At 39.1% G+C, this 12,868-nt stretch overlaps 1 protein-coding gene across 5 annotated transcripts in view; it reads left to right on the forward strand.

Annotated features, from left to right (window-relative positions):
* Dennd4c (DENN domain containing 4C) overlaps nt 1–12,868 on the forward strand; it is a 99,570-nt gene that overhangs the window by 31,915 nt on the left and 54,787 nt on the right. For all 5 annotated transcript variants that reach the window (XM_006975974.4, XM_006975975.4, XM_076564481.1 and 2 more), the window contains 5 exons: nt 1,960–2,198; nt 4,627–4,693; nt 5,684–5,742; nt 7,179–7,323; nt 11,501–11,676. In XM_006975974.4, coding sequence (XP_006976036.1) covers nt 1,960–2,198; nt 4,627–4,693; nt 5,684–5,742; nt 7,179–7,323; nt 11,501–11,676 — 686 coding nt within the window. The remainder of the gene's footprint in view (nt 1–1,959; nt 2,199–4,626; nt 4,694–5,683; nt 5,743–7,178; nt 7,324–11,500; nt 11,677–12,868) is intronic.

A 12,868-nucleotide genomic window follows, 5' to 3' on the forward strand; every position in this document is an offset into this window, starting at 1 on the left:
CTTCTCCAACAAGGTCATGCTTTCTAATCCTCCAGTAGTGCCACTCCCCAATGACTAAGCATTCAAATCTATGAGCCTATAGGCCCATTCTTATTCAAACCACCACACAGACTTAAATAGATAGACATTACTCTAAAGACACATAAATGACCAGTAAGTGTAAGAGATGCTCAGCTTCATGTAGTTTGGAGATGCAAAGTTATGGTAAGGTAGCATTTCACATTTATTAAGTTGTCTGTTGTAACAGCAAAAATCAGTATTGTTGAGAATATAGAGAAGGTAGAATCCTTGAATCCTGCTTCTGTGGACAACTGATTAGCAGCTCCTTCAAAAGGAAAACAGAATTGATGAAGTAGTTCATTCTGAGGTCTGTACCCAGAGAATTGAACATAGGATCTCAGAAAGAACTTGGATGCCAGTGTTTTTACAGTATTATCAGATAGCCCAGGTGTCCACTGAAGAGTGAAAGGAAAGTGGAATTTGGTATGTATATACTATAGAATATTACTCAGTTTTTAAAGAGATGAGACTCAAAATATATCCTGTAACATGGATGAACTTTGGAAACATGCTAAGTAAGATAGAAAGACACAAAAAGAATAAACACTGATTCTACAGACGGTAGGTATCATTAGAACAGGCAATTTCATTGAGACAGAAAGTAGAATAGAAACTACCAATTATTTGGATTAGGCGTGGGAGAAATGGGAAATTATTATTTAAGGTGTACAGAGCTTCTCTTTAGTGATTAAACAAAGGTTTTGAAAGTGGGTAGCGGTGATGGTTACACGATTGTGACAATTAATACCACTGAGTTGTATACTTAACAATGGTTACAATGTCCAGTGGTGGGTGACACACACCTTTAATCCCAAGACTCAGGTGGCAGAAACAGGTGAACCTCTGTGAGTTCAAGGCCAGCCTGGTCTATGTAAGAAGTTTCAGAGCAACTAGGGTTACATAGGAAGAGGGGAAAAAATCATGTGGGCACAGAGATGGCTCAGTGCATGAAATGCTTGCCGTGCAGGTATGAGGACCTGAGTTGGAGTCTCTAGAACCCATGTAAAAGTCAGATAAGGTAGCACCTGTCAGTAACTCTAGTGTTCAGTGGTAAGATGGGAGGCAGAGACAGTGGGTCTCTGAAGCTCACAGACCCGTTAGCTGGGCACATAGAGTAGCAAACAGCAGAGACCCTGTCCAGTGGAAGGTGAGGGTTGATATGTGTGCACATGCACCTTCACATGAATGGACACACAGAAAATGACAAATGTGATCAACTTTGTGTTTCTGTATATTCCATGCTCTAAAAACATGTCATACAAGCAAGTACAAGTTGAGTGAGGTCATTAGAGTACTCTATAGCGTAGGTAAAAAAATACACTGAGTGGATAGAAGTGAGAACAACTCAAAAAAGCTTCCCTTTTTAAAAAAATAAAGCATGTGTGAGTGTAGGAACACTTATGTTGCACATGTTTATAGAGGTCAGAGAACAACTTTCAGGAGTCAGTTTTCTCCTACTATGGAATCTACGATTTGGACTCAGATTGTCAGGCTTGCAAGGTTAAATGCTTTGCCTGCTAAGCCACCCCAGCTGCAGGAGGTTGCCCTTTCTTCTTTTCTTTCCCTTCCTCCCTCCCTTTTTTGCTTTTTTGTATATATATATATGCATATGCTTAAATATATAATCACAGCATGTGTGGGCATCCTAGATGGATTTGCATCAAAATCTGGTTGAGTTTGGGATGAGATATTTCATTTATCTGTTTGGTATGTAGCCCCAGAAAATACTTGTTTAAAGAGAAAAAGAGCATTGGGCGTGTAGATCTACTGGTAGAGTGCTTGCCTAGGATGCTTAAGGTTTGGAGTTTAATCTCCAGCATGAAATACAAAAAGTGAAAATGTATAGAAGAAGAGGAATTTTCAAAAACAATCTTCAATCTTACAACTCTTTGACTGTAGGTGTATGGAGCTGCTATCCAGTTTTATGAACCTTACCCTCGAGAACTTCTAACAGAGAAACAACTTATGCAGCTGGGCCTGTTGACCCCCGTGGAGAGAAAAGTGGTCTCCAAACCCATCAATTCAAACAAGTGCATTTGTTTGCTTTCACACTGGCCTTTCTTTGATGCTTTTAAGAAATTTCTTATGTTTATCTACAAAGTTTCTGTGTCTGGACCACATCCTCTTCCCATTGAAAAGTATGTATAATGATGAGGTGTCATGTCTGTGGAATAAGATATGTAATGCTCATTCATTGTTTATCTAACTTAGCAGCAGAGTTGAAAGAGAAGGAGAATCATAATCACCCTCTTTTTACATGTTCCTTCGTCACCTAAGTCATTGGTTGTGAACTTGGGAGTCTTGGTAAAATATGGCCTTAGGATTGTTTTGAGAATTTGGGTGAGGCAATAACTTGTATAGATGTATGTGCTCTTCTTCCTGTTTATTCTTCAGAAACCAAGACAATGAACTTACACACGTGCTTTGTGTAAGTGGCCAGTACATGATTTAGGTATAATAAATATTCATCTCTAAACTAATGTGGAAATTAGAAAGGTAAATTAACTGATGTTAACTGTGATTTTCGTTCTAGCACAAGGCAGAATGTTCCATAATTCTTTTTGTCATGGAAATGTTTTATAGTTAAGAAAAATAGATGTAGAGCCATGACACAGTCTTTGTGGGTTTTTTGTTTGCAGCCAGGGTTCCCTTTTGTAGCCCAGACTGACTGGAAATTCCTGAGCCTCTTGGTTTCTGAATTCAGGGACTTTATAGGTGTTCACAGCCTTCATCCTGTCATTTTAAATCTGTTTATTGGGGCTTGAGGGATGGCTCAGCAGGTAAAAGCACTTGTTCTTGCAGAAGACTTGGGTTCCATTTCCAGCACCTTCATGACAGCTCACAACCATCCATAACTAGATTCAGGACATCTAGTACCACCTTCTGACCTCCACATGTCATATACAGACATACACATAAACAGAAGATACATCAAAATAAAGGAATGAATAAAAACTTGCTGTTTGTGTGCATTTATGTCTGTGCACAAACACATGGACACATACCACCAAGGCACATGAGGTCAGGATAACTTGTGAGCGTCAGTTCTTTCCTTCCACCATGTGTGCTCTGGGTGATCACACTCAGGTTGTTAGAATTGGTAGCAGACACCTTTACCCACCAAGCCATTTTTCTAGCTCCAACCCTGTCACTTATAAACAGTTTTGATTTCTAATGGGACATTGCTTTTGTTTATTACTGTATATAATAATAGACTTTAGTAACAAAGCAAGAAAGGTAGAAGGGTCAAGAACTGTGTAAAGTTATCACAATATCAAAATTTGGTCTAAAAAATAGAGTTTACACTTTATTCCCAGAATGCAAGTTAGTAGTTTATAGTTTTACATTTAACTTTCAGTTGTCAGATTAATTAAATTGAGGTAAAATTTAACTGGTGACAAGTTAGCAAGTTTATGGACAGTTGAGAGTCTGATTTTTGCAACAGACTCAAGAGATCAATGTGATTCTTGTTCTTACATTTAACTTTCGGTTGTCAGATTAATTAAATTGAGGTAAAATTTAACTGGTGACAAGTTAGCAAGTTTGTGGACAATTGAGAGTCTATGATTTTTGCAACAGATTCAAGAGACCAATGTGATTCTTGTTCTTCTGTTAAGGTAAATTCTATGTCTCTCCTAAGAGCATAAAACTCTGGAGAAACTTGAGAAACATTGTTTCTATGTAGAGAAACCGCATTTGAGTGGTTTGTCTAAAGTTCTAGTAATAAATCTAGGTTTAAATTCCTTATTTATATTTCCTTATGTTGTTGCTGATAACCAGGACTATAACAATAGTGTTTGCTTGCTTGCTTGCTTGCTTGCTTATTTGTTGTTTTTTTGGGACAGGGTTTTGCTGTGTAACCCAGGCCATCCTGGAACTTGTTCTGTAGATCAGACTGGCCTCTGCCTCCCAGAGTGCTTGGATTAAAGGCATGCACTACCATTGCCTGGCACAAATAGCTTTTAAAAAGAAGATTTATTTTGATTTGAGTGTGTGCATGTGAATACATGTGTACACCTCATGCATGTGGTTGCCTGTGGAGGCCAGAAGATGTGCTTTGGACCTCTTAGAACTAGAGATATAGGTGGTTGTGAGCCACCAGATGGCTATGAACTGAACTTGAGCTCTCTCAAGAGTGTAGCCAGTCTTAGCTCCTGAGCAATCTCTGAGCAATCTCTACAGTCCCCAAATTGGCTTCATTACTTTAAGAGAGTCTATTTATTTATTTATTTTTAGAGGAGGTCTATTTTTATGTTACTGTTTTCCTGATGAAAATAGTGGTTTTTGTTCGTTTTATTAGACATGATCTTACTCTGTAGTGCAAGCTGGCCTAGAACTCATTATGCAGCCCAAGGTAGTTTTCAACTTGTAGTAATCCTCCTGCTTCAGCCTTTTAAATACCAGAATTACAAGAATGCACCACCATGCTTGGCAAATGTTTATTTCTTTAGCTCAGTTTTAAATAATTTTTCCATTGGGATCATATATAGAGGAATGAAAGGTTTGCTAAAATCTATGGTATGTTTAAGAAGAATAACGTGGTATGCATTTCACCATCTTTTCTAGGCACATCTCACACTTTATGCAAAACATCCCTTTTCCTTCACCACAAAGACCAAGAATCCTTGTACAGGTAATGAAAAAAGTCTTTTCATGTCATTTCATGCCAAGTTCTTTGAGTTTGAGATGAAGTGTTACGTGTTTATGAAGTTCTGACTGTCTCAGTATTTAGTAGCTTTATTGAACATTTCTTTTCCTAATTGGATTTTAGACCCCAGGTGAATAGAACTGAAGTAAGTATGACTTATGATTCATGGCATCTTAAGTTACATGTTTTTATTGGTCTGTGCATGGCCGTTGCATAACTAAATTTAGTAATGTAAACCCATGTTCTTAGTATCAGAGTAACTGATAATATTTAGTATTTTAATATTTAAATGCTGAGTATTTAAAATTTATTTGAGGGGACAATTAAAAGAGTTTAAACAGTGCTTTCAGACTGTGCTGAACAACCTGCTTTTTTCTCAGGCCTTGGCAGGTGCACAGCTTGTGACACTGTGTAGGGTCAGTAAAAACAAGATTTCACAGACTGACTGCTTGCCTATGGGAATGAGATCAGGTTGCTGTGAAAGTTGCTAAATATTTAGCTTTCTATTTTATTTACTGTCTCTTCCTGAATCATAACAGTTTACAAACTGACACTGAGTAGCACTAGTCTAATGAAGCGATCCATTTCATATTTCTTCTAAGATATTATCTACACTCTATAGCAGGATTAAGCCAGACACTGTTAGTCTTGAATGTATTTTGGTTCAGCAAGTATTAATTTGTACTAAACAACTACAAATGCTTAACTAGTCTGTTGAGTAAATAAATTTGAGGTTCCTATAAAAATTTGTTCCAAATTTTTACTTACCTGCATTTAACCTGTTAACTAGGTCAAAATTCAGTCAGCAATTTAAGAGCTAGTACAAATATCTGAGTAATTACTGCTGCAGTTTACATCTCAGTGTGCTTAAAATTATATATCTTTCTGCATATTAAACAGTTTTATATTTTACCCTTATCTAAATATTGAGACCATAAAACTGATTTGGCTAATTTATCTTTTTGTTTGTTTAAGCTGTCAGTCCACGATGCGTTAATATTATCACAACCCGTTTCCACACCTTTACCACTAAGGTAATGATGGTTTGCTCATTTGCTTGCTTTGTTTGCTTGTTGTTTGTTGGCTTGTCATGGATAGAACCCAGGACCTTATGTATGTTGGGCCTTAAAAGCCACACCCTCATCCTATTTGATAGTATTTTAAATACTATATTTATTTGCTTAAGTCAGAATACTTTAAAATACTTTACTGAGCCAGGCATGGTGGCATAAGCTTGTAATCCTAGCATCTTAGAAGATTGAGGCAGGAGGATTGCAAGTTTAAGGCTAACCTGGGCAACTTAGTGAAGCCTGTCTTAAAATAAAAGGCTATGAGTACCTGTAGTAGTTTGGTGGTAGAGCACTTGCTTAGCTTACACAAGCCCTAAGTCAATCTCCAATAAAGAAAAGAAGAAAAAGGTAGAGTACTTTAGAGGCAGGCTGACAAGCTAGGTAAGGGTAGGCTTCCCTTAGTATTGCTGTCCTTGATACTGGGTGGGTGGTGTAGCACTTGAGAGAATTTCGAGGTTGGGGAAATGACTTAGCAGGTGAAGCACTTGCTGTATAAGTATGAGGATCGGAACTGTGGTCCACAGAACCCATGTGGAAAGCATGGGTAGGTGGTATGTGCCTGTAACCCCAGCAGAGGCCAGACAGGAAGCAAAGACAGGTGGATCCTGGAAGCTCACTGCCCAGCCAGGTTGCCCAAATGGTGAAGTGTAGGCCAAGGATAGACCTTTCTGCAAACGAAGGATGGAAGGTTCCGAGGCCCAACACCTGAGGCTGTCTTCTGACCACCACATGCATGCCCACATACCGCATGTGCACAGGGGCATGTACACGTGTTCCACAAAACCTAGAATTGTAAGATCTGACACAGGAAGTGCTTACCTCTTGTCCTTCCTTCCCATATGCAGTTTGTAAGTAAATGTTCCTGGTGAGCTGGTGTTAGTCTCCTACATACCCCTTTGCTGCTCTTCATCTGCCTCACTAATCCAGGCTACTCTCTGGACTGTTTGATTATTAATTATAATAATCTTAATTATTCCTTAATGCCTCTTAATTATTCCTTACTCTCACTCCTTCAGTTTTTAATCTACCCTGCAGCCAGTGCGTCCTCTTAGGAGTACAAGAATAACTGAGTCAGTCATTTCTCTTTCGCCTACCCTCTTGTTATTTTCACATGCTCCCTTAGCTTTCTCCTGAGCCTTTACACATGCTGTCCCCCCAGCCCCATCACACCCTTGCCTCTGCTCCTTTGAACTCAGCTCAAATGTTTGGGCTTCAGAAAATGTTTCTTAATAAGTATTCTTTTGAATCACACCATATACTACCTCATTAATTAGCTACATTCTATTTCTCATTGCTAAGTTACAAATTGAAATTAACATTAGATCATTAACCTGTTTAGGAAGTAAATCTTGGTATATTTTAGCAAAGTAGTTTACAACCCTTTCTTTTTCTGTTTTTAGTGGAGCCAACTTTAGTACCTTACTGATGAATTTGGGTCCCGAGAATTGCGCAACATTGCTGCTGCTGGTTTTACTTGAGAGTAAAATTCTGCTGCATTCTCTTAGGCCGGCTGTCCTGACTGGGGTAGCTGAAGCTGTTGTTGCTGTAAGTATAGACTTACTACTAGAGGATTTGTACTCTTCTTTAAAGAAAGCAACTTGTAAATTCCAGCCCAGTCAGTTTAATATAAATGTAATTTGGATGTATGAAGAAAACAAAAGTGACTTTTGTTTGAGAAAAAAAATGTCAGTTTCTAATTTTTAATATTTTAGTATTTTCCAGAGAGTAAATACTTACTTATTACGTAACAGTAAAGCTTGTAAGTAGAGGCTGGTGGTGTCTACCTGTAGTCCCACCAGTTTCCTGGGGAGGCACACATAAAGGTCTGGTCATTGTCATAGGGAACCAAGAAGAGACTAAAGGAGCAAACCTACCAAAGTCCACCTTGGAAACCAGTCAGTTGACTGGGACAACTCACAGGTAGCTGCACCATGGAAATGTGTACTGTAGCCTAAAGGACAACTCCTGGGTGCTGGAACCCTGGCCATCTCTGCAGGACTTGCCGGCAGCACAATGGGTCAGATGAGTGAGCTGGTGCATTGTTTACTGTCCCCTGACCTAGGAGAGGGGCCTGGTGAGGCTGAGTCGTCTCCCAGGTCTGGAATCTCTTGACTCTCCGCTTTCTCGAGGGAGATTGTTTCAATTCAAAGAAAGTTGCTGCACAGTATCACAGTACTTGGGAGGCTGAGACAGAAATACATATATATCAAGATCCTGCTGGGCAGTGGTGGCGCACGCCTTTAATACCAGCACTCGGAAGGCAGAGGCAGGTGGATCTCTGTGAGTTCGAGGCCAGCCTGGTCTCCAAAGCGAGTTCCAGGGAAGGTGCAAAGCTACACAGAGAAACCCTATCTCAAAAAACAACAACAACAACAACAAAAAAAAAAAACCAAACAAACAAACAAAAAAGAGATTCTGCTTCAAATAAATAAATTAATAATAAAGCAGAACAAAACAAAACACCAAAGAAACTCTAGTTGATTTTATTTTGAATTATGCAAATTAATTACATGGTTGATTTCTCATTTTAACTTTTAGCTATTTTCTTTAGTTATACTTACAGCTTTATTGTGAATAGGGTAATATAAAATGCTTAGCTCTTGGGTACATCACAAGTAAAGTCAAGTTCTACTTAAAATACTGTCATGCTTCCTTACTGCATTTAGAAATCAGATTGTGTTGAATTTTTTGTTGCTGTGTGTGTGTGTGTGTGTGTGTGTGTGTGTGTGTGTGTGTGTGTGCATTCATGAAATACCAGGCTTGTTATATGGGTTCTGGGATCTGAACTCCAGATCTCATGATTGTACACCAAGACACCAAGTGCTCTTTAACTGCTGAGCCATCTCTCTAGCCCTTGTTTATTTTACTATTTTTAATTTTATTTGTGTGTGTGTGTATGTATGTGTGTGTGGTGTGTGTGTGGTATGTGTGTATCTGGACACATGAGTGTTGGTGCTTGGGGAGGCCAGAAGAGGGCATTGGATCCCCTGGAGCTGGAGTTACAGATGGTTCTGCGCCATTAGATAATGAGTGCCTGGAACCAGACTCAGTTGTCTGCAAGAACGTACTTACTCTTAAATGCCAAGCCATTCCTCCCACCCCTGGTTTTGCCTCTTTTAAAAGACAGGCTCACACTCAGCTGAAGTTGACCTGGAACTTACCAGGTTGGTGGTCTTAACTTTAGCAGTTCTCCTGTCTTAGCCTCCTGTGTTGGGATTAGAGGTGAGAGCTGCCATGCCCAGTCACCTGCTTTCTTGCTTTATTCCTGGAACACTTATGTTCGTATTTCAGGTAGTTGTAGTTTTCATAATGAAGCTCATGTTGTCTGTACGAGTATAACCTGCTCTGAACTCTAACCATGTTCCTGAGGGTCTTTTTCTTTTTCCATAGTATTATTTACTTTCTAATAGAGTATATACTTTATTATGCCTTCTGTTTCTTTTCTACCTTTTCCTATTAGAGTAGGTAGCAACAGACAGGACAAGTCTGGCCTGCCAGTTCATGTCTACCAGGAGTTGTACGAGTAATAAAGTTTTATTGAAACATAGGCTACTTATTGACTTATTACCTTTTACTATTTTCTTGTACAATAGCAGAGTTAAGTAGTTGTTACAAAGGCTGTGAGGCCTAAAATACTTTGCATTTTATAGAAAAAAAGTAGACTAATATTCTAGACTGAAAGTAGGAGGACATGGGTCTGTTTTATTGATACTGTGGTCTCATTGTCTAAAAGTACTTAGCATCTAATAAATGCTTGTGTATCTGTTAAGTATATAGTTCTTGAGTACAGAAGCCCCAGTCTTGAATAATAATCTGTAATGCCTGGCGGAATGGTGGTATAGTATTTCTTTGGGATGAGTGAAAATAGGTGAAGGTGAAAATTGAACCAGGCGCAGAATGATTCTTACCTTAGAGAAAAGGTCATTAATCGCAGTGTTGTTAGCATTCAGGTGGCAGAGGCAGGAAGACTAGAAAGTCATGGTCATTCTCCACAACATAGTGAGGTTGAAGCCAGCTGTACTATACAGTGTTCTGTCTCATAAAATATTTTTTGAATGAGCCTTTGTAGTTACTACAGTACGATTGGTTAGGAAGGTAACTATGTGAACCAAAAAATAATATTTAGTCTTTTTTTTTTTTAAGATTTGTTTTATGTGTTTGTGTCTGTGTATATATGGGCTAGTACCCATGAAGGCCAGAGGAGAGCTTCAGATCCCCTGGAGCTGGAGTTACCGGAGATTGTGTGGAGGGGACCGTGGGAATCCAGCTCTGACCTGCTCCCACCTTTTGAAAGGTTCTTGCGGGGAGGAGAGAGGAATGAGGAAATATCAGAAAGATAGACCTAGATGATGAGGAGAAAGAGACACAGGATAGCTTCAGGAGGGCCTAGGTCAATACCCAGTCCTCTCTTTGTTTATTCAAAAGGGGTTTTTAAACAGTGCCAAGGGGAGAGGCAAAAGACCTTCCCCTCGCAAGATCAAAGCACACCTTAAGCCAAGAGTAGACCCTTCTAAACACCTGGTAACCATGCCTGTTCACATCATCCCATTACGCAGCCCTGCTGGGTAAAGCAAGCCCAGATTTTCTGACCCTAGTAAGGTCTCACTAGATAGCCTCTGTGGGCCCCCACGGTTGTGGACCTCTCAATATGGGTGCTAGGAACTGAACCTAGGTCCTCTACAAGAGCAGCAAGTGCTCTAAAGCATTGAGCCATCTCTCCACTCCCTCAGTCTGTTTTTTCAACCTATCAAAACTGTTCTTAAAAACAGAAGCAAAAACAAACAAAAACTCCCAACACACACATACACACACACACCCCAATTAAGATAGCAATTTGTAAATTAAAACTCCTATTAATTTTTTTGTGTGTATATGTTTGTGCGTGTTCATATGTTTATGTGCATGAGGGTGTGTGTATGGAGACCAGAGACAAACCTCTGATGTCATTCATTTCTGGTACAGTCCACATTCCAATTTTTTTTTTTTTTTTTTTTGAGACCAACTCGCTCACTGGCTGTGCTAAATGGCTAGCCGGCCACAGAGATCTGCCATTAAAAGAACTCATTGTGCATGACTTTTTATTTAAGATTCTCAGAGCATATTTTATATCAACTATATTTTGAAGAGGTCAAGCTTCATTGCAGTTGGATTCTTTTAAATGTTTATTTGAAGTGTAGAAAATGTTTTGTTAGTGATTCTCAAAAGATTCCTTAATTTTAATTATTTGCTTATATTTCAAATTTTAGTGTGGTACTTGAGATAGAACGCAAAGATGTTAAGTATGCTAAGCAGACACTCCACCGCTGAGCTTAACCCCAGCCCCCCATTGACTTGTCCCTCCCAAGGCCCACCCTCCCTCATGCACTTAGTTTAATTTTGGTCAGAGTTCATTAGTGGGCAAAATGCCTAAGTTTATAAAAACATAAGTTTTTTTTTATGATTTAGGAGGCAGTATCAGCTCTGCTTCGATTCTCCATAAAATATGCATGTGGGATTTGTGTAGTCATCAGAAGAATTAACTTGCAAAGAGCTGTTAGGATTTTAAGTATGCTGTGATCATTATAATTCTTGAGAATTTTAATCCAGTAGTATCAATTTTGGAATGAAATTTAAAGTTAAAACAGATTTCATTGCTTTTCACTGGTCCCTCTCAGTACTAGTTAATTGTGTAATTGTCATTGCAGATTTGAATTTGGTTAATTTTTAAAACCTTTTCCCCTAGATGATCTTTCCATTTCAGTGGCAGTGCCCATATATCCCCCTTTGTCCTCTTTCACTGGCTGGAGTGCTTAGCGCACCTTTACCATTTATAGTTGGAGTGGACTCGAGGTACTTTGATCTGCATGACCCACCACAAGATGTTGTTTGCATTGACTTGGATACGAACATGATATATGTGTAAGTGATCCATCTTTATTATCTCCCATGTGTAGTTTCCATCATATATAATTAGAGCTATTTAGAAACATCTAGAAATAAGTTGAATTGGCAGGAAATGGTGTAGATAAGAAAAATTGGAGGCTGGGGATGTAGCTTGGTTGGTAGAGGGTTTGCTTAGCATCCTTTTGAAGCCTTGTTTTCCCTCTCCTTTACTGAGTATATGCTATAGTGGCACATGCCTGTACTCTCTGCACTCAAGTAGCAGAGGAAGCAGGATCAGAAATTCATGGACCCTCTACTCTATGGTGAGTTTGGAGCCAACCTGTGCTACCTGAGACCCTCTCTCCAGGCCCATGTGGTCACTGCAGTGCAATTGTCTGGGACAATACCTGTATGTGAACTGAAAGAATAGTTGTATGAAGGGAAGAAAACGTTTGCTTAGAAAGTAATACTAAAGCCAGGAATGGTAGCTTATGCTTGTAAACCCAGTACTTGGGAGATTAAAGAGGAAGATCACCATGAGTTGGAGACCATCCTGGGCTACATAGGGAGATTCATTCAGATCAGCCTTAGGTACGGAGTGAGACATTGCTTCAAATAACCCCACAAAAATTTAAAGTTAAAATATACTGAAATGGATACACCAATGTATTTTGAAACTGTATGACTATAGTGGCTCATTATTATGTTTATCTAGATTTATAGAAAACTTGGAAGAAGTAAATCACTTCATGAATTCAACTTCCCTCATTTCCTACACTTCTTCCCTCCTCCTGGGAATTGAACCCAGGATCTGGGGTGAGTTAGGCCTGATCTCTACCACTCAGCCTCATAGGTAGCTGTAAAATTTTGTTTGTGAAAGTACCACATATCCCAGGCTGGCCCTGAATTTGAGCTAGCTGTGGTAGCCAAGGGTGATTTTGAACTGATCTTCATGCTTTTCTCAAGTGCTAGGATTATGGGATGTACCATATACTCAGCCCAACATCATTTCTCTTATGACTATAAAAATACAAGTTTTATAGTTGGTCCCTTGGTTAGACAGAACATGAAATGTGAACATACGGCAGTTTCCTATACATCAGGTACAATATCATTGTCATTTTATCCAGAAGAAATTTGAGTAACAGACTTTCAAAGTGTTTGTTTGTTTTTTAAGTCAGATAGATAGTCAATGTTAGAGTCAGTTTACAAACTGGTAGTTATAATA

This window comes from Peromyscus maniculatus, chromosome 2 (assembly GCF_049852395.1).
Source record: "Peromyscus maniculatus bairdii isolate BWxNUB_F1_BW_parent chromosome 2, HU_Pman_BW_mat_3.1, whole genome shotgun sequence".
NCBI lineage: Eukaryota > Metazoa > Chordata > Mammalia > Rodentia > Cricetidae > Peromyscus > Peromyscus maniculatus.